The sequence below is a fragment of the Chionomys nivalis genome, chromosome 1 (genome assembly GCF_950005125.1).
Source record: "Chionomys nivalis chromosome 1, mChiNiv1.1, whole genome shotgun sequence".
Classification (NCBI taxonomy): Eukaryota; Metazoa; Chordata; class Mammalia; order Rodentia; family Cricetidae; genus Chionomys; species Chionomys nivalis.
In genome coordinates, this window is record NC_080086.1 from 52827963 (window position 1) to 52855539 (window position 27577).

At 41.4% G+C, this 27577-nt stretch overlaps 1 protein-coding gene across 6 annotated transcripts in view; it reads right to left on the bottom strand.

Moving 5' to 3' along the window:
* Positions 1 to 22924: 22924 nt before the first annotated feature.
* Mitf (melanocyte inducing transcription factor) overlaps positions 22925 to 27577 on the bottom strand; it is a 220679-nt gene continuing 216026 nt past the window's right edge. For all 6 annotated transcript variants that reach the window (XM_057775165.1, XM_057775147.1, XM_057775157.1 and 3 more), the window contains one exon: positions 22925 to 26470. In XM_057775165.1, the coding sequence (XP_057631148.1) occupies positions 26069 to 26470 (402 nt within the window). In that variant the 3' untranslated portion in view covers positions 22925 to 26068. The remainder of the gene's footprint in view (positions 26471 to 27577) is intronic.

Consider the following 27577-nt stretch of genomic DNA (forward strand, 5'->3'; position numbering starts at 1 on the left):
TATTATTTCCCCCCTTTCTATCTTTGTGATGGGATGTGATCAACCTCTGCCATGCTCCGTTGCTTAGTAGCAGACAGTCAGAGTTTTAATTATATGCTAACATACGCTAAGGAACAGAAAGCTGCCTTATGTCTAATACGTATACATCAAGAAAGACGTGTGACAGCGTCGCCATCGCTTTAGAGACTGATAAAGAGCGCCTCCGGTAGGGTTGTCATCAAAGGCTTGGGAACAGAGAGGGAAAGTATTATTAACAAGGCTGCTACTCTATTTATATGTCCTCCATTGTTTGTGAGTTCTTGTTAGAAGCCAGCAATGAATTTTTATCTACCACTAATTTCATCAGTTTTTTTTTTTTTTTAAGTCTGGGGGAATTAAAAAAAAATACTATTATTAATTCCACTGCCAACATTTTCCCTCCAAATAGAATTCTTTTTATTCCATCAAATTTGTAATTTCTAAAATATTATATCTTGTAACAAAAAATTAAAGAATGAGTTCATTCATTCTTCTAGCATTCAGAGTGATGTGCTCTGAGAGCAAACCCCAGTGGAGACCTCTGTCCTCCCTGAGAATATATGTTACGGGAAAGGAAAGGTAGTTAAGCAATAAACCAATGAAAAGATAACTACAGGCTGTAACCAGGGCTGTGAGAAACATGGAGTACGTTGCAGAAGACTAGGAGAGTGAAAATGATAGAATATCCACAGTCATTTGTTCACATTAAGCCAGGGCTAGTCTATCACATTAGAGACATTTCTCTCACATTGACATCTCTTTGGATTAACCAATGCCCTGTTCTGTTTGATTAAATCAATTTCTTATGCTGGACTACTGCTAGCCATGTTGAATATTGATTTTGATTTTAAGAAGTATATTTCTGACTTTCATATGAAAGAGGGTCAGATCTAGCCTCTTCAGAATAGATAAAAAGCTGAATAAATTGGCTATGGTTGCATCTTTGCTCACTGTTTTCAATAGCTGGCTTGTGGTCCCAGATGACAACTTGGGCTTTGGTCACTGCATCTGCACAAAAGATGCTTTTATTTTTGTGTAGCCATAATTTACTCCACGGCTATAAGGGAAGTTGACCTAGGTAACCTGCATTCTGGGTAGCCATAAACACACCTGGAAAAACAGCAGAAATTGTGTTACTAAGTAAAAAGGCATGCAGTTGATGAAAAGCCAGTCATACATACTACCACCAAGGGTAATATGATCACATAGCTGGTACAGTAGAAACCAACATATTTCTCAGGAGGTATCCAATAAGATGATCTGAAAGGCCACAAGAAAGGACCTGGGAGATGGCTAAGTGTAAGAACATTTACTGTATAACCATGAGGACTTGAGTTTGGATCCCCATCATCTACATTTTAAAGAAATGCATGGTTATGTGTATCTGGAACCCCAGTGTTAGAAGATGGAGGGTAGAGAGACGGAGGATTGTTGGGAGCCTAGGAGAAAACCAACACAAACTCTTGGTTCATTGGAGGATCCTGCCTCAAGGAAATCTAATTGCGAGAGACAGAGGTCACCAGGAGACCTCATCTGGACTCTTTATGGGAACACGGATGAGCATATCTGCTACACAGATATGTACATGTGTATGTGCATGTATATACACAGAAAAGAATTCATAAAAGGGGTTCCTCTATGAACTAGAGAAAGAGAGCGAGAAGTAGGACCATGCAAACTATGAGCCCACAGCATGGCTCTAGCTTATCTATAATATTACATATGCTGCTATTAAGTTCTGCCTGGGATGATGAACTGTTGTCTTCCAAAGTTTTTTGTTCTCTAACCCTCAAAGTACATTATAGTATGGCAATTTTTGAGTTACCGGGAAAAAAAATCAACTATTTCTATCTTATTTTGAGCATGAGGGGCAATGCGAGCAAACATGTTAAGTAGTAACTTGGTATGTGGCATTTTATTTAGGTGGACAGATATGTGTAGAGGTTATGGACAGAAAGAGGTAGCCAAACCAAGTAAATGCCTCCAAGAATGAGCATGAGTGGTATAAATAACATGGCAGGTTCAAACAAAAGCACTTACAAATTAGGGTCTTAAATCACAATCCACATTACAATAACGTGATTTGGTTTGGTGTTCACCAGAACAGAGTCGATGGTATGGAACTAATGTGATGTTTTGTGCGAATGTCACATTAGTTATGCATTTGTTACATGATTTTCATGGGTGCCAGAATATAATTCATTGGAATAAACAGAAGAGTCTAGCAGCACTGAGCCTAATGCTATAAAGGGGAATTTGCCTTCATTAAACCCTCTCGTACAGTAATTAAGGTGACATTATATCCAGCACATTTTCTTAATGAATATCTTACACTGACATCAAACAAAAGAAGGAATCAGTACTACTGTTTATTTCTGCAAATTTCATGTGAACTAAGATCACTGACATACATGGTTTTGTCTAAACATAATATACAATGGCAACACGCCCTACTGCCGAAGATGAGGCAATGTGCTTGGATATCAGAGTAAAAGCATTTCAAAGCTTTTCCTTGAGTTCCCTGACCACAGAAAACAGGAGCGGGGGAGTGACACAGAGATCATTTCTTACCGTACATCTGGAAGGAGAAACTCCAAGTGAGTAGATGCCTTCTCTGAACTAACAGATTTCCCATAATCTTGCATGTATCTAGCTATGTAAACGTAGTAAGTGGGAGCCAAGAACTCGGGTCTGTTCAAAAGAACTAAATAATGAACATCAATTTCATGACAAACAGTATGTCCTTTTTATCTCTCTAACCCTAAACACCTAACACAATACTTGCCGTGTGTGTGTGTGTGTGTGTGTGTGTGTGTGTGTGTGTGTGTGTAGAGGAGAGAGAGATTTAATGTACACAAATGCAACTCTTACTTGCAACAAGTTCTGCTTACTAAGTTGCTCCTGGAATGTCTCTCAATGGATTTGATCAAATATCTGAAATATAATAAAATATAAAGATAACACAAATGAGAACTGCTTATAAAGAAATCAATGGCACACAGTGTTCTACTGGAAATGCCCAGCTTATTCCTGAAAACTGTCACAAAAACTAAATATAATAATGTTACTTGTTTTCTTTTTCTAAATAAAGAATAGCAATATGCACTAAGGAAGTTAAAACTTAATCTTTTAACTAGGGGTTCTTAACTTTTTCCTGGAAGGTGGGGTATGTGTATGTTGCCGGGGAGTCTATAGAGAATAGATAATCGGGGACAAAAGGCACCTGGCCCTCAGGGTTGGCCTTTCTGATCTTTGTTATACCCCATGTAAGAGATTAAAGATTGTCTATCTCCTCTGCAAGGGCTCTCCTTGATTGGTTGTTTCTTTTGCTCTTTCTCCATGTGTTTCTAAAGGGGTGGTTAGGCTGTCGAAAGCTCCACCCCACCTACTAAATGCATTCTATTCCCACTGTTTACCATGAATCACATGGCCTTCCAGCATGACTTACCTGTGTTTCATTGTACAACTTCACCACAGCCTTGGTTCTGAACATACAACATTAACACTTGGCACTCTACATGAATTATGAAATACCAGCAAATGCTGCTTGGAACCTCATGGCTCAGATTTTAGGCTATTTTTTGTGTTATGAATTTCAGTGGTTTTACTGTAGACATAAAATTATCTGTTCTTATAGAAACATAGTACTTTAATTAAAGAAAACAAAGACTTTTAATATTTTGCTACTGCTGTGTAAGCATCAAATTAGTATATTTTTGGATTTCATTATGTTAGAATGTTTGGTTTGAAATATTGCTGCTTGAGATGCTGACAAGTTTCATAACAAATGATCAGTGAATTTTGGCTTCGATTAGAACAATTTCTGAAACAGTTCTAAACATGCTGTATTTGTTTGTTAATTTGTTTTTGAGATAGAGTCTCTACACACAGCCCCCCAAATCCTGAGACTCACTTTGTAGACCAGGCTTGCCTGAATTCATAGACATTCATCTGTTTCTGCCTCCTAAGTGCTGGGATTAAAGTTGTGCACCAGTATGCTTGGTTCATACTGTATTTTTGTGAAGCAACATTCTCAGCTGTAGTGTTAGGAGCGGCGGGCTACATTCCTGGCACCTGGCCGCCCGCACGGCTAGCTTTTACACATTGATCTAACCCATTTCTGATATTCTGTGTAGCCCCACGAGGTGGCTTACCAGGGAGATCTTAACCTGTGTCTGTCTGGAGTGGGAGAATCATGGCGACTCACTGACTCGGCTTCTTTCTCCCCGCATTCTGTTCTGTTTACTCCGCCTACCTGATTTTCTGTCCTATCAGGCCAAGCAGTTTTCTTTATTAGTTAACCAATGAAAGCAACAGATAAGATACAAGACCCACCTCCAACACTCAGCATTGATGATTGTAAAGTCAAAATTTCATCTAAAGACAAGGAGGACCATATTCTTGGTGCTATTGTAGCATCAAATATCCAGCCAAGATTTAATTCCTTATGTAAAAATAAAAACTGTCTAGTTGAGAGTCTCTGTATTAATTCACACCTATTGCAAGAACACACTTTTCCGGTGAGGACTGAGGCACTGATCTGTGTGTTTAGCAACACATCAGCATCAGTCATCTTGTCGCTATGTTCATTTACCAGGATAATAGTAGTAGGTTTTCCCCTAGGCCCATGACCTCTCTAGTCTCAGGTTCTTGTCCTCATGAACAGTGCCAGGAATGGCTGCTATCTCACGGAGTGGGCTTTAACCCCAATTAAAAAAAAATGGTTTGGTTTCTCCGATAACATTTGTGCCACTAGTTCACAATGGGTTAATCTTGCAGACAGGTCATATAAGGTCTGTAGTTAGATGAGACTGATGGTTACTTTTCTCCTCCAGTATCATACATAATACTTTCCAGCACTGTCAATGCTATTCAGGAGGGATAAAGCTTCTCGTTGAGTAACAGTGTAATTTCTCCATATTTGAAGACATAGGTATGTGCTTTCTTCAGGTCTTACCAGGATGTTATAGAGGTGGCCAATATTATTAGTTATAGCACGTGGTGTTTGAGGGAATCTATATGACCCCTTTTGCCAATGACTTAAAAAGATACAACCCAGCTTTGCAGACACCACTGCTTGCTGCTGTTATTATCAACCACACCGTGTTCCATGATATCATGTAAGCGCTATGGCTGTGTTTTCTTTGAGCTGTTTGCAGACAAAGTTCCAGAGACAGCAGAAAACTTTCGTGCTCTGAGCACTGGAGAGCAGGGTTTGGGTGTGAGGGTTTCTCCTTTCACAGACTCATTCCAGGACCCATGTAGCAGGGTAGTGACTTCATATGTCAGGATGGCACTGATGGCAGGTCCATCAGCAGGGAGAAAATTGGGGATGAAAACTTTATCCTGAAGTATGCAGGTCCTGACATCTTGTCCATGGCAAATGTTAGACCAAACACAAATGGTTCCCAGCTATTTTTATTTTTCTGCACTGCCAAGACTGAGTGGCTGAATGGCAAATATGTGGTGTTTGGGAAGGCGAAAGAAGACATGAGCATCGTGGAAGCCATGCAGTGTTTTGGGTCCAGAAATGGCAAGACCACCAAGAAATCACCATTTCCGACTGTGGACAGCTGTAGTTCTTTTAACTTGTGGGCATCTTATCCACAAGACCATTCCTTATGCGCCTCAGGAGAGCGCCCCCACCCTATCTGCTTACAACAATCTCTGCTCTCGCTGAACTTCTTTGGATTCTGTGTTTTCCTCATTCCCTTCCAAGTCTAGCTGGATTGCAGAGTTAAGTCTATGATTACAAATAAAAACTAAATAAGAAAAAAAACCCCATGCAACCCATACCTGGTACTGGGGTATTTATTATTTTATAACACATGATGTCTAGCTGAAATATTGTATCCCCCATTATATGCTAACTCTTATTTAAATTCCTCCTATATATTTATATATTTTAGGTCGCCTCTATAGTACTAGGTTTCCATAAGGCTTTTCAAAAGGCCTTGAGTCTTAATGTCTATATTCCCTCTTTAAATCTGCCCTCTTATCTTCCTCCCCATCTAATTCTCCTATTTTAGTTTCTCACTTATCCCTTTATAACCCTGTATTCTATTTCCTCTTGTGCATGTTCAGTAGGTGAACATGTATATGTAGGTGCCCGTGTACACACCTGCACAACGCACATCCATGTGGAAGCAATAAGTCAAATTTGGGTTTGTCCCTGAGGAGCCATTTGTCATGTTGTTTTTCACTTTTGTTTTGTTTTGTTTTGTTTCGTTTTCGAGACAGAGTCTCTCCTTGACCTGTAGTTTGCTGATTAGGCTAGGCAGGACTGACCTGGGAGGACCAGGGATCTGAACTGAGATTACAGATGTTTTTTATCATGCCCAAAGTTTTCAAACATGTGTTCTGTGGATCCTTGTACTTACGTGCCAGGCATCTTATAGGCAGTGGTATCCCTCTAGCCCATAACTAACATTTTTTGGAGAATGAAGCTGAGACTCAAAAAGATGAATTATTTTCTCTAGGTTCTGCAGCGAGTGAGATAGCTTTTACCCCAACTCTATGTTTCTTCTAGGTGTGGGAACTCAAATAGTGAAGGCAAAAAAACCCAACCAACATTAATATTGGAAGCTCTTGTCATTGGAATTCCTTCCCTGCAGGAATATGCATAGATTCCAAATAGAGTTACAAACTTTTTTAAGGGTTTATACTAGCCAGTTTGAGTGTTTTATAGACTAATAATCTGTCATCATCTGCACAAACAGCAACAGGGCCCTAACCTGCAAATAACATAAAGACTATTTTCTCAGTTAGAATGAAAGTATATTATCTCAAAGTAACACACAGTCTGTTAAATTCAGTGTGGTTAGTTGATGTGAGATACCCTCTGTATGCTATAAATATGTCTTATTACCATTGGTTAATAAAGAAGTTGCTTTGGCCTATGACAGGGCAGAATAGAGCTAGGTGGGGAAAACAAAAATGAATGCAGGGAGAAAGAAGGCGGAGTCAGGGACACGCCATGGAGCTGCCAAAGGAGAAGGATGCGGGAACATTTATGGTGATAGATAGATGAACAGAAATGGGTTAACTTTAAGACATGAGAGTTAGCTAGGAGTATGCATGAACCATTGACCAAACAGTATTGTAATTAATATAGTTTTGTGTGATTATTTGGGTCTAAGCAACTGGGAAACAAAGAGCAGTCTCTGACTGCAGCTAGTATTACGGAGAGCTCAGGAAACTGCTCTTATACTTCTCTGTTCAGTTTTTGGCAGATGAGTGTGTATGAGTGTGTATGTGAGTGTTTGCACACTGATGAGCATACAAGTGTGTATTCAGTTCAGAACAAGGCTTCAGTACCAATGGCAAGTTACACCCAAATTGATGGCTTATCTGATACCATTATTGACTACCTCTACCTAAAGTAGCTTAGTCTAACGTTCCCAGCTACACACCACGATCTAAGCATCACATAAGCAGACAGAATTATTGATGGAATTTTAGTTCTTTCATGACAGCATCAGCAGCAATAACAACAGAGACAAAAACAAGTGTGATGCAAGCCAAGCTTAGGAAATATGACTTCGTGAAGAAATCACAATGATATTTCATCTTTAGGCCAAACTTACTCTTTGCAAATGAAAAAAATGAACCATCTTACTAAACTGGAATCCTCCAAACGAGCATGAAATAGTATTTTCCCCTGTCACTGATATGATAGAAATTTTCTTTCCTTTCCACTGACCAGTGCAATTTGCTCTGCCCTCTGCAACCACATCTGTAATTTGGGGACAAACATTCCTAGCAGTCCCTACTCAAAGCCTGGCACCCATTCCTTCCACTGTGTCCTCTTCTACTCAAATGCTAATGGTTTTGGTTTGTCTGGTTTTCAGTACTGGAGCTCGAATCCCAGGCTTTACACATGCCTCACCAGCACTTACCAGCTGAGCTTTGTCCCAGGTAGGTTTTCTTTTTTATAAAAACATTTTCTTTTGAAACAGATACTAGGTAAATTGTCCAGGTTGGCCTTGAACTTGTTCTGTATTGCCTGGCCTTTAACTTGACTTCTCTTCCTGCAGTCCCCTGAGAGTAGACAACAGCCTTGTGACACCAGACATGGCTCCAGCCATTTTCTTCCTTGCCTTTCTTTTTTGGGTTCCTATCTATGTGTGTGTGAGGTATGCACATATACTTTGTGTGTTTCCCTGTACAGCAGGGAACAGAAATTGGTGTCAGCTGACTTCCTCGATCAATATTTTCTGAGACAAAATCTCTCACTGAGCCCAGAAATGAACATTTTGGGTTAAATATAATGGTCAATGAATGCTTAAACAAGCCTCTTCCCCCCCACACTGGGATTTATAGAAGCCTATCACAGCCCTGGTTTCCCATGAGTGCTGAAGATCTGAACTCAGGGCCTCATCCTCGCATACCAAATGCTTAACCACCTGAATTATCTACTCAGCCCTGAATACTTGTTTTCAATGCACCTTGCTCCCTGGCTGCATCCTATAAGGTCTGCATCCAATCTGAAGTCTAGGGGCATTCTTCTCTCCACCTTAAAAGGGCTGCCTTTTAGTCTAGAACAACTTCTGTCGTGTTTCTCTGTACTATCCTGACCCGTTTTTAAAATTAAGATTCAACTTATGAGACAGAAAACCCATGATCTGAAATGTACACTTCAGCAGCTGTTACGGATCCACAACGACTTATAATCACAGCACTCTAATCCCAAAGCATCTTCTGGTACAGCTTCAATTACTCCCCCAGCTTGTCTTCCTACTTTCTTGTCTCAACTCATATCTTGTTTACTCTAAAGTGTGATTACTGTATTCTAGCCATATTTCTTGGGTTATAAACATGAATCTTCATCAATCTGTCCTATGCACACTCTCTGGATATAACCTATGGGTACACCACCCCTGTTTCGACCCCCAATAGCATTACCACCTTTGCCCCTCTTTGGGAAACGTTCTTTTCAAACCCATCCATGACTACCTTCTGCAAATACAGACAAAGCAATCTAGAGTTCACACCTCATACTCCTGGTGACCTGCTGCTGCCCCAGGTTTCTCAAGGCCAGACACCAGATGATGAGGGTTGAGCCCTGAATGTGGATCCCAAAGAGGTTCCTCAAACTAGCCAGCCCTGATCATGATGGGGTTTCCTCTCCTGCTCCTCTTGAGGAGCCAGAGTTAGGGGTCCCTAAACCCCATTCTACTTAATGAGTGACTCTGACGTTTCCCCACATGGTCCCTATAGAAGTGAGTGTACTTCCTTGATACCTTAACAAATATGCTTTCAGTAACAATTTTTCACTCATGTCTTATAATGTTTCAAGTTTTCTAATAGAATATACTTTAAAACATTCCAGACTTAGATGGCAGCTCAGGGGTAGATCAGTTACTGAGCATGTGCAAGGCCTTGGTATGGTGGTACACACCTATAATCCCAGTACTGAAAAGGAAGTCATGGGTTCAAGCTCAGCAAGACTTACACAGTCAGTTATGCATGAGCCTAAGCAACCAAGAAGACCCTTTGCAAACAAACGGACAAATAATGACCTGATTCAACTAACACAAAATCAGGAGGTATTACCACGAAACGTCAGGCAGTCTGGGCTCTGTAGGAACATTCCTGTGGGGTAGCAATTAAATTCTCAGGTCCAAATATTTTTTAGCTGAACATTCCTTAATATTTTATTAGACATACCTCATTTCTATAAACAGTCTTATACCCTGCTGCTGGTGGGAAGGGAATGGCTTCAGCTCATTTCCCGTTATCAAGCTCTGTCCCATACCATAATTTAACAGGAAGCACTGCCACTTTCCATAGTCTTTGGGGGGCGCTGGAGATTGAACTCAGGGCCTCACACATGATGGGCAATTTCGCCACTACCGCTCTCTTGAAACCTTCTTATCTTTGGAGTGGGAAATCACCAACTGTCCAGCTTGACCCGAGCTTGTTATCTTCTTGATTATTGGGGCTCACAGCCTACCTCACTAACTGCACCTTAGTTTTTTGTTTTTTTTTTTTTTTAATATAAAATATCTGGACTATTTCCTTCAGCTTTTATAAAATGATACACACTATATTGTAAATCACTGCAATGGCTATTTCTGATCTCTCTGCAAATTTTAAGATTCTATTTAGAATACAGCAGTCATCCAATTCACATCACTTAGATCACCACACATAGCACTTACTACTACCTGAGATATTGACTGAGAACTTATGTGTGAGGTTCTTGATTGATTTAGGGACAGGAAGACGAAAGGAGAACGAGTGGGTAGCACTGGGTGAACACTGGGAAGTAACTGAACCCTCCGTATTTATGGACTTCGTGTAGGAATGTGTTACTTAGGAGAGGTGAATTGTTAAAGTGTGGTACTCACTGGAGCTGAAGTAGAAAGAAAAGCCACCTCTGGCACTAGGCTAAACAACACACCTCAGCAGCAGCTCATTCCATGGACAAGTTTCTGCACAAACAGGTAGAACCTACCAATGGGTGCTGTTGACACCAAAGAAACAGAAGCCACAAAGTGAGTTTCATATTCAGAAACAACCATGGTCTGTACGCTATGGCTCCCAGGGACTGACTTTCAGTCTCTGACTGTGTCTAGGTCTCTCTCTGTCTCTCTCTCTCTGTGTCCCTTCTCCTTCCCTTCCTCCTCCCTTGCCCTGTCTCTCTCTGCAGTGTCAGCAGATCCTCTGTCTGCTAAGCAAGCACTCTCGAAACCACTCCAAGCTCAAGAACTTACTTTGGTGAACCGTGAAGTCCTGACTCAAAGGAAGACACGTTGGGCCATCAAGGCAGTGGCTTGAGGAGAGGATGAAGTAGAGATTGCGTTGTTGGCACCCTGAGGTGGCTTTAAATTGTGAAGACCTCAGAAATACTTGGAGAGAATGGACAGAGAGAAACCACTGCAAAGGGATCATGAAGCAGCCCTATTCTCGGGGGATCCTTCTTGCACACCGTACCTCTGCACAGACAGTCAACTTCTTGGGGCAGGAAGGCTCTGATTATAACAAAAACCCATATATTCCAGATCACCCAACTGTAAAGGGAAATAGCCTTCAGACTCTCGTTTACCACAGCAAATCTCAGCACTGACAGTAGTTATCTGCACAATTTCAGCGCTTCTTGTATTTCTGTGGTGTGTGGTATACAGACATATAACACTCTCCTGTCAAGAGCTTCTCATCTCAACCTAGGTGCGATTAAATAAAACCTTCAGCACCTGACAAAAGGAATAAATATTAAATGCTATCATCAGTCTTTTATAATAATCCAAGTAAACAGATAGCATCTGTCCGCTGGCTTCACCCATCACAGGAAGCTCCGCGTCCCATGATTTTTGCTCCTCACCATTACAAAGGAACAGCTACATCTCCTGAGCTTTGTTTAGGAAACATATCCAGTCCATAGACAGCTTTTAAATTCTAATTCAACTATTCTTATCTGAGCTACAAAGGAAAATTTAATTTATTTTTTGCTTAAGCAGAAAAGAAAAACTCATTAATTTCGATTACTGACTTATAGGGGTGGCAGAAAATAGAGCAAATTATAAATTAATATCATTGACAAAAAGGATAAAGAGGTAAAGCAGAAAAAGGATGAGGAAAAAAGAAAGCCTTATTCTTAAGTGTAAAGAGAATAGTTTGTTTGTATAATGTAGTTAAATCATCTTAAAAAATGTCTCAAGTCCGCGTCTCACGCAGAACCATTTCTGTCTTGGTCACTTATAGAGCAGTTCAGAGGTGGCCAGTATGACACTTTGATGATATTCAACTGAGGGTATTTTTTCTCCATCTTAGGATGCTATTGTTGCTTTTAACCCACTAGGGGTAGGAAGTGGGGGCTGCTCAGATTCCACTGTGCAGAATTGAATGAAAAGGGCATACAAGTTACAAGGAGGTGGGGAATATGGAACCCAGCAGTGCTGTTATGTGCTAAGTTCAAGTCCAGGACAGTTCAGCACTAAATGGGATAAGAGTAACATATTGAGAGACCATTGTAAACCTACTCTCTAGTCCAAAACTCTTAAAACTAGGGCCAGCATGCCAAATCCAGCTCATTACCCCGAACAGCCTGTAAGTAAGACAGACCATTTGCGTTGGGCAGTGGTGGCACACACCTTTAACTTCAGCACTCAGGAGGCAGAGATAAGTGGGATCTCTGTGAGTGTGAGTCCAGCCTTGTCTACAGAGCAAGTTCCAGGACAGGCTCCAAAGCCACACAGAGAAACCCTGTCTCAAAAAACCAAAAAGCAAAAACTAAAACGAAAAACCAACAAAACACTCTGAATACCCAACTATATAAAATGTTGTCTTCTAGTCATTAGTAGATATGTGTTCCCCAAATTTTATTCCATTATTAGTAATAATACTGATTTTATAATACTTTGATTTTCACCAGCAAAACAATCTATGGGAATCTGTTTGTACTATTATTGTGTATCCCTGAAGTTGCCTCTCCACTTTCCAAGTCTTTACAGAAGAACTGAGCTAACTATGGCCATGATCTGAGATAGACCAATCTAACGGAATCTGTACAAAGTTTCTGTTAGAGCTCAACAACAAACTCCCTGCCCTCCTCCCCCGAGGTACAAGGTTTGATGGTTTGCTGACTAGATCTTGCAGTTCTGACTTCACCAGTGGATTAGATGGGGAGCAATCGGGCAGTGGTACCTGGCTGGAGGAAGCGGGCCACTACAGGTACACTGCTTAAGAGTGTCTCTTGTCCTCGCCTCTACTTTGCTTCCTAGCTGCCATGAGGTAAGCAGTTCCGCTCCTACACCCTCTCTGCTACGCTGCTCCATCTTCCCACTGGCCCACAGCAAGGAGCTAGCCAACTTATGGAAACCCTCTGAAGCCAGGAGCCCAAATAAATCTTCTGTTTTTTAATTTGTTCCCCCTCCCCCTTTTTGCCATTTTGCCACAGGAATGGAAAGAAACAAACGGTAAATACAGAAGTCAATAACAGTAAATAAAAAAGCTGATCAGCAACTGGGATTCCATGACCTTAATGAAATTTGTCCTGTGTCGCCATTTACTAATTAATTGATCATTTGGTGTAATGATTGATGTGTGTGTGTGTGTGTGTGTGTGTGTGTGTGACACAAAACACATGTAGTGGCTGACCACTACAGGACAACTTGCAAGTGTCAGTTCTCTCCTTCTATGATGTGTACAATGTGGGTTCCAGGGACTCAATTTGTGTTATCGGCCCTGGCTGCATGCACCTTTACCTGGGGGCTCATCTCATCAGCTGCGTGCTTCTAATTATATTCAAACATCTTTAACCAGATCACACGTTTAGTAGCTTCTTCTGGCTAGAGTCCATTAGAACAGGAAACTAGAGGAGAAAACAGATTCTGTCTCATTGAAACCAGAGCCCTAAAGTCTATACAGTGTCTAAAAATGAGAGAGAGAATATTTAGGCAATTCCATGAGGTGTGTTCTCCTTGCCCGAGACACACTTCTAATAACTGGCACTGACCTCCTGACCTAATGCACAGAGGCAGTCAGCTTGGAAGGCCCAAAAGAGGAGAAAGCTTGTTGTTCTCCATGACCTCTCAACACGGGACTAAGACCGCGAAACCTCTGGGGCCCTCAGGACATCACTGGGTCAGAGCCATGTATGATACTAACTGTAAACAGGATGCTGAACCGTCATCTACAGTCAAAAGTGAACCCATCACATTCTGTTTCTGGGGGCAGAGAGAAAGAAACTGAAGAAAGAACCATCAGGGGCAGGGCAGGGGAGCTGCTCCAAAGGATAGGATACTTGCTGCACAGGTGTGAGCATTGACTGGCGTTCAGAGCTTTAGCACCCACAGAAAAGGCAGGCGGGTGTGGCATTCTGCCTGCAGTCCATGCACTTGTTGAGACAGAAACAGGGCATCCTCTGGGCAAGCTGGCTAGCTAGACTAACTGTGATTGCAGAGCTCTGGGTTCAGTGAGAGCCCATGCTTCAGTAGAATAAGGTGGAGAACAATTAAGAGAGACACCCAAAGTCGATTTCATATCCCCACATGTTCCTGCACACATGTGCACACACATGCACACATATATAAACACACACACACGGAATACACGCAACACACACATACACACAGAGCACCATCAAAAACACCGAGAACAAATCTGTGTCCGTTTGAAGAGAAACGCAACAGTCTGAACGTTAATTTGTATGGAACATTTGTCCTCCCAGGAACTCACGTCAATGAGATGTGCTGACAGACTGCATGTAAACAGCCATCTCCACAGCCCTAGCAAACAGATTCTCTTACCCTCATACTTTCATCTATTTTTAAAAAATACGACTCTGCTCCTATTGACAATATTGTGGGAAAACTTGTCAGCCCTTGTCCCCCGATCACGCATATGAATATTTTATACCCAAATGACAAGAAGCCATTTGAACTTGGCTTAAGAAAGAACAAAAACAAAAACAAAACAAAACTAAGAAAGAAAAGGCATCAAAGGGAAAAAAACAATGGCCTGTGAAGAAAATGCAAATGGCGAGTTTCTTCCCGGAGGAGGTGGTGAGGGCCACTTCTCTGGGTATGTAAGGCCCTGTCTGAAAGGACAAGGAAGACAGATGCTTCTTTGCTTTCTCCCTGTGATCATAGACCGAGAGAGCAAGTTAAGTACGGGAGGTTCCACCCTTGGCTCCATCTCTGAGGTTTCATTCTGACAAAGCATGGCGGGGAGACTGTACAGGAGAAACTGGTTTTCAAGGCGTACAGGAAACAGGGTACCAGTAACAGAAAGAGGCTGTGACAGGACACAGCCTCCAAAGACTTGGCCCCAATGACCTTCCTTCAGCCAGACCCTGCTTTCCACAGTTCTACCAACTCCCAAAAGTCTATGCAGATTTGGGATTAAATCATTCACGAAGGCAGCTCACTCACAGCCTAACAGTCTCTGGAGACTTCGTCATAGTCACCTAGCGGTATGCTTCCCTGCTCTCTGAGGCATTTCTCAATCAAACTGACAATCAGTATTAGCTATCATACCCCTCCTTGGGGACAAGGTCCACCCATTCAAAGCACTCACACAAAGAGCCTTTCTGGTTTCTGTCCCCTGGCAATAGTAAGTGGCCAAGGATGAAGCGTCCTTGTCAGTTTGCACTAGTGACGCCAAGAGATAGAAAGAAATTTCACATTCCTGTTGATAACTACAAAGGAGCATTTGGGGACACCGGCCACCAAATCGCTTCATAGGAGTCTCCCTAAGAGTATAGAACAGAACTGAGTGCAGGAGAGAGCCGGGAGCTCCACCAGTCTCATGATGCTGTCTTTCAGCCTATCTCCAGGACTTTCTTTCCTGCTGCTGTTGTCAGACAGACATCTTGTCTGGTGTAAGACAAACAGAGTTTGGTTTCTGCTACGTGCAACTGGGTTCATTCTGAGGAGGCGGGAAGCACTGGAAATGGCCTAGGGGAGAGTCCACGTGGATCCAGAGGCATGTACTTAGGGGTCCTCTGAGCAACTCATTGCTCAGCTTCGTTCAGAGTGTCCCGTTAGAGGACAGTGGTGTGGGACAGTGGTGTGTGTGTGTGTGTGTGTGTGTGTGCGTGCACGAGTGAAGATAGATTGTTGTTTATTAAAAACTAACTGTAACTGATGAAGAGAGGGATATAGCTATGGCCATTTAATACTTTCCAAATTTTGAATTTTTATCACCCTGTAGTTGAGGGCAGGCAAAGGCAAAACTCCTGAACAGAAACATCTGGGAGGGGCATTGTATTGGTCAAGGTAGAAACTGTCCAATTCTCTTGAAATGCAGTGATGGGTATCTGTTGTCATACCTACCCAGAATCCCTTTTCCCCTTCTGGAATCATTATGGTGCTCTGTGTCTAGGACAATTCCTTATCATTTAGATACTGCTGAATGAACCTAGCAGGGTGGATACGTGACTCTAAACAATGTAGGATTCTTTGGGCAATGAAGAGCACATCCCAGGAGGTGTGATCAGTACGAATCCAGAGACTTTGGTGTACTAACTGGAAAAGGGATGCTGGCTCTACCCTCAGATTCACAGATAAGAATCATCTGCCGAGAGAGGACCAGAGTCATGGCAGTTAGAAGGCCTACTTTGAGCCTTTGAATCCAGACAACTGTGAAGTTGCTTTTTTTTTTTTTTTTTTTTGTCTGTCAGGTAGACAGATGTTGTGGGTCATCTGGAGTATTAAAGGAGGAAAGACCTCCATTAGATTGGCCTGTAGGCAAGTGTATAGGGGTATTTTCTTTTTTCTTAAAGAGTCCTATATAGTGATATTTTATTTATCTTTTAATAAATAAAGTTTGCCTGAAGATTAGAAGGTAAAACTAAGCCACTAGAGGCCAGGAAGTGGTGTAACACATCTTTAATCCCAGCACTAGGGAGTCACATGCCTTTAATCCCAGCACTGAAGAAGAATTTAAGTGGGAAGAGACAGAGGCTCAGGGCTGTTGGTGCCTTTGAAATATCAGCAGCTGCTGTGCCCTGTTCTTGCACAACCCAAATAATCGGCGACTTTTCTTTATAAAACCTTCTAGTATTTTTCCCAGAAATAGATGTTAATTTATGGTTTGTTTCTAAGATTGTGGGAATGTTAATCTGTGTATTCCATTGCTGTAACAAATCATATCTAGGGGTGTTTTCTTGACGAATGACTGACGGGGGAAGAACCAGTGCACCATCACCTGTGACCCAATGGTCTTGGATGGATAAGAAAGCAGACTGAGTAAGCTGCGTGGAGCAAGCCCATCAGCAGATTTCCTCTATGATTGCTGCTTGAATTCCTGCCCTAACTTTCATTTGACTTCTTTGCACAAATCCATTCTTTCAGTCTGGTGGTGATGCACACCTCCAATCCCAGCACTCAGGGAGGCAGAGGCAGGCAGAACTCTGTGAAAGCCTGTCTCAAATAAAAAACAAAAACAAACAAACAAAAATCCATTCTTTCAACTGAGCAAATTTCTTCCATCCACTGTTAACTTACTAGCGAAGTGTAGGGATTCAGAAAAATGTTTTTTGCTTGTTTTTTTTTTATTCTTTTTTAATTAAAATTTCCACCTGCTCCCCGTTTCCCATTTCCCTCCCCTCTTCCCAAATATTGCCCCCTCCCCCAGTCCCCTCCCCCTATCCCCACTCCTCTTCTCCTCCCCCCACACCATTCCCCCTCCCTCTCGATACTGGAGAGCAGTCCAAATTCTCTGCCCTGCGGGAAGACGAAGGTCTTCTATCTATGTCCAGGAAGGTGAGCGTCTAAACAGGCTAAGCACCCACAAAGCCAGTTCATGTATTAGGATCGAAACCTAGTGCCATTGTCCTTGGCTTCTCATCAGCCTTCATTGTCCGCCATGCTCAGAGAGTCCAGTTTCAACCCATGCTTATTCAGTCCCAGACCAGCTGGCCTTGGTGGGCTCACAATAAATCAGTTCCACTGTCACAGTGGGTGGGTGCATCCCTCGTGGTCCTGATTTCCTTGCTCATGTTCTCCCTCCTTCTGCTCCTCATTTGGACCTTAAGAGCTCAGACCGTTGCTCCAAATTGAGTCTCTGTCTCTACCTCGATCCATCGCCAGATGAAGGTTCTAAGGTGATATGTAAGATATTTATCAGTATAGAATAGGGTCATTTCAGGTGCCCTCTCCTCAGTTGCCCAAGGTACCAGCTGGGGACATCTCCCTGGACACCTGCGAACCCCTCTAGAGTCAAGTTTCTTGCCAACCCTAAGATGGCTCCCTTAGTTAGGATATATACTTCGCTGCTCCCGTATCCTCCCTTCCTATATCCCAACCATCCCAATCCCCCGAGCTCCTCCCATCCTCCCCTAATACCACTATTGGGAATATACCCAAGAGATGCCCCATCAAATGACAAAAGTATCTGTTCAACTATGTTCATAGCAGCATTGTTTGTAATAGCCAGAACCTGGAGGCAACCAAGATGCCCTTCAATGGAGGAATGGATGAAGAAAGTGTGGAATATATACACATTAGAGTACTACTCAGCGGTAAAAAACAATGACTTCTCGAATTTTCCGTGCAAATGGATGGAAATAGAAAACACTATCCTGAGTGAGGTATCCCAGACCCAAAAAGAGGAACATGGGATGTACTCACTCATAATCGGTTTCTAGCCATAAATAAAGGACATTGAGCTTATAATTTGTGATCCTAGAGGAGCTAAATAAGAAAGTGAACCCAAAGAAAATCATATAGTCATCCGCCTGGAGAGGGGAAGTAGACAAGATTGCAGGGCAATAACTGGGAACTTGCGGGTGAGGTGGCAAGGGGCAAAGGGGAAATGGGATGAGAAACATGTTTTTTGCTTGTTTGATTTTTGAGACAAGGTCTCTCTGTGTAACAGTCCCAACCAGGTTGGCCTTGAACTCACCGAGATCCACCTGACTTTGCCTCCCAAGTGCTAGAATTAAAGGTGTGCACCACTACCACCTGGCTAGAAAAATATTTTTTTAAAGGTACCAAATGAAAGAAATATCTGAACATCCTTATAAGGACTAGAGAAGCTATTTGAGCATGTTTTTTTATTGTTCTTTTTTCTCTGAACCCTCACTATGTATCCCTGGCTGGCAAGGAACTTGCCATGTGGACCATGGTGGCATCAAACTCACAGAGATCTACCTGTTTCTGCCTCAGAAAGCTGGAATGGTGAAGGGCATGAACCACCAAATCCAAATTCCTTAGGTTTTAAAATTTCTAGGACAGTATGTAGTCTAATTTATTTCAGCTATATCATGATGGATGTAGCTTCATGGATTGGTCAACACCCAATAAATGAGGGAACTTTGAAAGAACAATCTAGTCTACCTCATTGCATTGTTAGTGTTTTTAAAACGTGTCATTAACAAAACATAATTCTCAATATGATAAATCTTTGTGACATCCTTCCACTAACATGTGACAAAAGTAACAAGCCAATGATCTTATAGCCAAGATCCCTACCTCATGTCTCCACTATTACTTGTCCATGTTTAAAGTGATAAGAGAAACACACCAGAAATTATTTTTTTGTTGTTGTTGTTACCAATCCTAGAGAAGATGTTGCCTTGGATTTGTGCTCAAGTAAAATTGCCATTCATAGAAAATAAAAACATTAGTTTTAAATTTATCATTTTTAAGTGGCAATAGTTGTTTAACCAGAATTTCGGTATATCGTTGGAAATGAGGATCAAAGTGAATTTGTTCTTTTAGAAGCAATCAATGTCTTATGACAGTGTTTTCTCCTGATAGGATCACGATCAAACGTGAGCACACTTTGCGTAAGCAAACGGAAGAGGTCATCTTCATCACCACCATATAATCTCTATCCAGGTTATGCAGCTCACCATACTACTCTCTGGAGTCCCTAACAGGTATCTCTGGCTGTCTCTCTAGCTGTCTCTAGCTCCCTCTCCCCACTGACCAACTGGGAGACATCGAATACTATTCCGGGTCTTGAAAAACGCTCAAGGCATGTTAACATATTTTAGAATGTGAGAAGTCTTGCAGTTAGAGATAATCTGCTCAAATTTGCTTAGCCCAGCATTTCCCCAAAGTTAACTTTCTCAAGATTAACTATAGCGTTTCACACCCCTCCATGCAACCCCACCTCCAGACCCCCCATTCCTCAAAGCAACTTTGGGAACAGCTTGCAGAACTAACTCCATAAAGCAAAGTTTGGGAACTCTACTTTAGTGGTTTCTATCCCCACAGACTTTGCTGTCTGAATAATATATAAGGAGTTTTGAGTGACAATTGCACCCATTTGAATATATCTCCAACTGACTCCAAAATTAGAAGTCTGAAATGCAAATTTTCGGAAAGCAAACTGTCTTTCCCATCTAGACATGCTGCTGAGATGTATTTGATTTTGTATAGGCTCCTATCCCTTGCCACCATATCTGCTATAGGTTACAGGTGCAAAAGACTGATAAACATTGAACACAAATATGATTAGCTAGGTTTAAATTCTATGCAATAGAGATCCCTGACAATCTTAATACGATGACTGCATACTTGATTTTGTTTATCTACATAGTTCTTTGGTATATGCCTCTTGGGACAATTGGGATAATGGAGACCTCTTCATTTATCCTCTGTACAAGATGTGTATTGTGCACCTGTGTTCGTATGGGGGAAAATATGGAGCCTTTTGTACTGAGCCTCGGATATGGCAGTGGAGAATCTTCAAACATACTAGAAGTCTAACTTCACATCACTGCTCTTCAATAAACTTCTCTACTTAGCTACTTGGCTATGCATTAAATCTTTGCATACACAGAACAATAAAAACAGGGCAATTTTTAAGGTATATCTCTGTTGGCTGGATTATGAAGATTAGCTTCTTAGCTGATGTTTAAAGAAGTCATTGAAAGTAAGCACAATCAAAAAATAAAACCCTGAAAACCATTTCAACATCAACAGGAAATGAAACAGACAGGGTGTAGTCAAGACACCACTTTCTGCTAAGTAACATCACAAGGGATTACCACATTTAATTCTCTAAGGAATTTGATAGAGTCTGGCTCCAAGCAAGACTTATCATCAGGAAAATACATAATTATTCTTTTGGCAAAGGTGTACTTACAGAATACACAGGTTTGATGCAATTTAAAATTTAGGTCACTGGTATTGAGGATATGTTTAAATGGGATGAGTTGGGTTTCTTTTTTTCCTTTTTTTTTCTTAGATAAATTCTTTTCTCATATAAAAATATATCCTGATTATGGTTTCTCTTCCTTCTTCTCCTCCCAGTTCCTTCCCATTTCCCCTCCCATCTGAATCCACTCCCTTTCTGCCTCTTCTGTCTCTCATTAGGAAATAACAGACTTCTAAAAAACAAAACAAAACATAACAAAATAAGATATATTAAGATAAAGCAAAAGTTTCTATATCACAGTTGGACAAGACAAATCAACAGAAGGATAAATGTTCAAGAGAAGGCACAAGAAACAGACAGGCGGGAGTCCCACATAAACACTAAACTGGAAGCCATAACATATACACAGAGAATCTTGTATAGCCCCGTGCAGGCCCTGGGCATGCTCCCTCAGACTCTGTGCGTTCCTATGTGCTTTAGAGGGCCATGAGTGTCTCATTAATTCTCTAGTATCTTTTGACACCATTTCCTAGAGAGACCTTGCTCTCTTCCCAAAGCAGCCTATGTCTGTCTCCTGTCGCCTTGTCCGTTCACAGAATTCTCATCATTTCTAGAGGCTGAACCAAGAGCTTTGTTTCCAAGTGTGCAAGGCCTCTCAGCTTCACACAAATCTTAGAACTACGCTAGCATTTACTGCTTCCCTAAATGGGGCGTGTATGTCACTGCTTACACACAGCGTAAAGAACTTGGGTACATTTTTTATGTTAAGAAAGTGATTAATAAAAATGCACCGCCATTTACTGAGTATTTCCTTGTAGTGCCAAGCAAAAAAAATCAAATATATTAACTTGATTGGCCTTCATAAGACCTGTTGCTGCTGGCTCTGATTATCTCCACTAAACAAAGTAGAGATACTAAGAAGATAAATAACTTGCTCAAGACCATGCAACAATTAGAAAAAGCCAAAAATTCAATGACAAGAAGTTGAGCAGGGAGCCCCAGTTTGCCATTTTGGGGACCCAGGCATGTGGTAGAGTGCTCAGATATGCAACTTTTAACTGAATTGCCTAAGTACAATTTTAAGGAAGATATGTCTGTGAGCATAAAATAAACTCATCTAATGGCCGGGGAAAGATGTAGCTCAATTGGTAAGCACTTACATAGTATGCAAAAAGCCCAAGGTCCAATCCCAGCACCATGTAAACTAGGTGCAGTAGCACAGTAGAGCCTGTCAGTAAGGTAATTCAAGGTCATCTTTAGCAACACAGCAAGTGTGAGGCCAGCCTGTACTTCACGTTTCATCTCAAAAAAATAATAAAATAAAGCCATTCAAGTTGTATGCGAATGTCTGGAGCAGTGGTAATGGTGCTGAAACGTGTGTGTGTGTGTGTGTGTGTGTACCTGAGATTAAGACTTCATGTGCTCTCAAGACGACAGTCAACAGGCAGGAACGTAGGTCACGTACAGCTCTCACAGCTCTGGAGGTGCAAAGCCCCGACTTTCAACTTACATGCTTTTCATCTTGCTCCAAAAACTGTCTTGATCAGGTGGGATCTTCCTATTTTTGAACATTTTTTAGACATACAGTCATATTTCTATGGAAATATAAATAATTCAAATAATTCTGAAAAAGCAGGGCCTCAATTACTGTATATTACAATTTGATGGAAAAATACTTAAACTTAAGAAAGAGCTGACAGCTGGATCATAAGCATTACAGCAAGTTCCTGGTGTCTTCTCCAGAGGTTTAAATGGATTATTTTTTTTTTTTTTTTTTAAGGGCAGAAGTTTAAGGTCTGGCTGGGGAATAGACCCATTCTGTCTGACACGTCCCAATTCAAATCTAACATTTATCAAATGATTCATAAGTACTGTATTTTTTAAAAAGGAGCTGGCGGGCTAGGTATATTAAGCATTCATTATTATAAATTTGTATTTTAAAAACCCAGGCTCCTTTCAGTAAATATGCAAAGGTTTCTCTGACAATCTCTCTCCTTTTTCATAAAGCAACCTCTCACTGAAATATTTTACATAAACCCTTATATCTAAAGTGGATTCCTGGCATCTGGGAGTTCAAAGTCTCCCCCAAATTCAGAATCGGGGGAAATGCTCCATAATTACAGCTCATTTGAGAGTGAGTCATAAAGTAATCAAAAATGTTCTGAACCAAAAAAGCACCATCTTAGAGTGACATCTGAGCTAAACAAAGCGCTGTTAGCGATGACACTTTCCTAGCAATTTCTTACTAATGAGACGAGAGGGCGACGTGGGCTGCCATGGCTTTGAGAAGGAAGGTATCCGCTGGCCAAAACGGGCATTAACCAGACACCACTGGCCAACAAGGTGTGAAAAACCAAATGCTTTAATGAAGCTATGAAGAACAACAGTTCAATTATTTCATTGGATACATTAATCTCAATCATAATATACAGTGCTGTGGACCGTACAGAAAGAATTGCTGTGCCCCACGGCGGGGGCTGCTATTGACATTACAGCAGCAAGTGTCCGCAAGACACAGTCACTTGTTGTCTTTGTCAAGAAGTCGGCTTCTGTTTCATACTGTTATCGACATCAACTTCTCCCCAGTGCATTTTTCAAAAATATGAATAAGTGCATTCCTTTGTGCTTTGTATCTTTAATGTCTTGTGTATTTCGTTTGTTCTTATTGCTTTATCGTATACAAACAACCGGACTGAGCTGTGTCATGACCTGGGTCTGACAAGATTGGTTGCGAAACTTTTTTTTTCCTTTTCTTTTTCTTTTTTTTTCTTTTTTCTTTTTTTTCTTTTTTTTTGGCAAAGTCAGAAGGTTTGGTATTTCCATTATGTTACCCAGAGGAAGGTGGATAATTTTGGTATTTTGAGCACTCCAAACAGAGGTACAACCCTGAGTTACAATTCTGCACCCAGGGGTGGGGGAGTGGCATGGATCTTTCCTTAAAAACAGTGAGCAAAAATACTGCCTCTTGGCTTAAGCAGTCCCTGAAAGAATCCACATTCTCGCTGGCACAAAAGAAATAAATAAAACCACCCCCATGTTGCAGCCTCTGAATTGCTCACCTGCCTCTCCCAGCCGCTGTGTCTTACGAGGAAGGCACTAGGAAGCTGGCAATGGCAAGCCCAGGGGCTACAAATCTGGGTAGCAGTGGAATGTGCCATACTTTCTCCCAACAAACTTTCTAGAAAGTCGCTCTGCCTTGGTCAAACTCACTCAGCCATGGGTTACTCAATCTTGTGAAACATTGCTTGAAACAATATTGTCAGAATCAACTAAGAAAAACTAGCATCATAGCATTGCGATCTTCAGTTTCCACGTCCAGCCCTCTCCCGCCACCCACCACAAATGCGAAGAGGCAAACAATGCTATGGTTGTATCGGTGAACACTATGGTACAGTTATCTGTTCATGCACATTTGCACTTCTATTCTAGGAAAAGAGTCACGCACTTAAGGAGGTCGAAAGAACGGGAACTTATTTTCCCTACCCCCTTAAGTCATAAAGCTACAAGGCTGAATAGCATCGTCAGTGTTTCTTACCCAACATGCATGGGAACCGCACACATGACAATTCTCACCAAAGCCATCCATTCATACATCTGACAATCCTCTTGGATCCCCCCATCACCCACCACCAATTCACATTTGACGTTTAAACACTTTAAAAAAAAAATCCCTCCTGAAAAAGGCTTTTCCTGATGAAAGAATTTGGCACTGTCAGTAAAATATATTTCATATTAAAAATATCTAAAGGGAAATTGGAAGCTCTAAGAATGTCTGCAGAGGCACCGCGCTACTTCTCTCCTCGCTCCGGATACCATCGTGAAACCTTCTCTTTACAGTTCAGTCAGTGCTGGTCCAGAAGAGACTGCTGAGATATTTAAGGCACTTCATTCTGAAGGATATGCTTTATGCCACTCACTACTCAATCGTAGGCTGCTACCGAGAAATCCCATTCAACAGCCTGGCGTGTAACGCAATATATCATCTGTATAAAACATATAGACGGGATACATGTAACGCTACAGTTATTGCATAGGGCTACGCAAGTAGGAAATCACAAAACTAACTTTACAATGTTGCCGCTTTGTTAAAACATTGTTATCAAGTAATTTGCCAATACAGTATTTCCCTCTTTAAGAAGCCAGCCAGTTGACTGAAATAAATCCCAATTTAAGTGACCATCGTGGGCATAGTAAATGCTGTGGTTATCAGTCTTCAAGAATATAGTTATTTTCATATTCCTAGAAATGCATATGTAAGTATTTTTTTCTAGAAAGCCTGGTTTTTAACCTATTAATACTATATCTTAAATGTGTTCAAAAACAGTTTCAAGTGATACTGGAATATACAAAATGTTTGCAAAGCTCTCTTTGAACACAAGACCTTGCGTAAAAGTAGTCTTTCGTGGGTGTACAAAGAACACGGAGAACCACCAGTGAGTTGTAAAAATATTGAAGACTCACCATTTCAAGATGCATATTCTTACAAAGTAATACAAACATTGAAAAAAATGATGGTAATAAAGAATCTATACAATCAAAATGATTAAAACATAATTTAAAAATAAAAATAGTAAAGCCAATTAGAAATGCGCCCAGTTCAGTTATCTTTATCAAAAGCAAAAATGTAAAAAAAAGAAAAGAAAAAAAAAACAACAAAAAAACAAAAAAAGGAGGCAAACTTCTGGTGCTCCTCGATATTTTACCCAGAGAAGACATTCATTTCTGCTTCAAAATAAAACACATCTTATGAAAAATTGAATCATACTTATTATGAGGAAAACTGTAACTGCGCCCAATAAAAGCCAGAAGGTCAGATCCTACGTTTCATGCCTTGGTCTAGTAACTCCTTCAGTTTTGGTTTAGCATAAGTTACATTTTCTAACCAGACAATCCTCATGAAAATGACGGATATATTTGTCTTATGTAATGTATTCTTCTTTTAAGTAGTTTTCAGTACAAAGACTAACTGATGCTGGGGGGGGCGGCCCTGTGTCTTTAAGGCAGGACCAGGGAATCAATGCATTCATAAACGTGGGAAAGGCTTGGATGTCTTTTCCACTTTTCTCTTCGTCATCATCTTCGTTCTCTTCTTTTGGTTGCTTTACATTCGTGTAATTACACTTTACATGTTAATTTCCAAGGAGGTCACAGACAGACAAAGCTTATAGCAAGCTTAGTTTTCCCCTGAATGAAAACGGACAGACACTTCTCTGAAGCAAATGTCCCCTTGCTCAGAAAGCTCACACTTCGAGAAATCAGTTCACAGATACTGCACGCTGATGGTACAATACTTTGGAGGCCTTTGTAGTTGTAAAATAGAATATACAAGTCTGGCTCACAAAATTCTAAAAATCAAATATATCCTGGGCTACTGATAAAGCACGAAAAATTCATATTAAAGGAAAATTATCAAGAAAACCTCTTCAGGTAAATGATGAAGTCTACTGAAGAAAAGAGGAAGCAGTTTGCGCAGGGGCAGAGCAAGGCGGGCTGGCTAACACGCATGCTCTGTTTCTTCTGCGCTCATACTGCTCCTCCGGCTACTTGTTTTAGAAGCTCCTGGGGACACTGATGACAGCAGCGGGTCAGTGACACCAACGGGCGAGAGGGCATCGTCCATCAGGATGTCTTCCAAGTTGGAGCCCATCTTCCTGGGGATGCTATAGGCCGGGCTGCTCTCCGGCACAGTGCCGAGGTTATTGGTGAAGGTGATGGTACCGTCCGTGAGATCCAGGGTCGTTGTACATGTCAGGTCTGTCTGGTGTTGCACAAGTTCCTGGCTGCAGTTCTCAAGAACCGGTTCTTGCTTGATGATCCGGTTCACCAGATCAGGTGAGCAGAGACCGGTAGATGGGATAAGGGAAAGTCCGTGCGCTCTAGCCTGCATCTCAAGCTCCTGCAACCAAGCGAAAGTCAGAGAGTTAAGTGGGTGTATGCGCGCGGCTGACTTCCCCCCGCAGAGAAACCATGCAGGAGGGTGTTAGGGGCAGTTGCCCAAACCCATGGAGTGTACATTAAGTTGAGCGTCTCTACCTAAGGCTTTGGAGGGCAAGAAGAAGAAAACTCTGACAAAAGTGCCCCTGTGGCACCCGTGTTGATGGTCAGAGGGACTGATGGTCAGGTGATGTGTGGAGCTCTTTGAGGTTTGCATTCGACTGTACTGTGAACCTGAGACTGTTTTTAATAACGGAAGTCTACTTTCTATTTTTTAAAAAATCAGAACGTAGGAACAAACAAATATAAATTGTCAAAGTAAAGTTTGCTGCTTTGAAAAAATAAATTCTGAACTTTCCAAAATACAGGACAGGTAGCATTTTTTTATATAGAAAATACCCTATCAGATGGTATATATTTTATTATGAATTACAAATAGAATCACTCTCTTGCAAATATTAGTGATTAAAAACAAGAATAAGCACCCAAATCATCAAAAGCAAAGTCCACCTACAGCAAATGCTGGCAAAGGTGTGGGGAGACAGGAATCCGTACACTTTGCTGGTGGGACTGTGAACTGCTGCAGCTACCACAGCAGCCAATGGGGAGGTTCTTCAAAGAAGGAAACACAGAACTACCCGGTGGCCCCCTTCATACTCTTTCCTGAAGGACTCTAAGCCACACGACATAGAGATCCATGCTTTTCGCTGTGCTGTTCACAATGGCCAAGACGCATCAGCAGATGAACTGTTCAAGAAAATTTGATACACCAACACAATAGAGCTGCATATGGCTCTAAAGAAGCACTGAAACCACTTTCAGGAATGGAGATCACTGAGGGAAATAAAATAACCAAGACTCTCTCAGTGGCATCTAGATAGTTTTTAAAGTTTGTATGTAAGCCAGGCGATGGTGGCGCACGCCTTTAATCCCAGCACTCGGGAGGCAGAGGCAGGCGGATCTCTGTGAGTTCGAGACCAGCCTGGTCTACAGAGCTAGTTCCAGGACAGGCTCCAAAATCACAGAGAAACCCTGTCTCGAAGAACCAAAAAATAAAAAAATAAAGTTT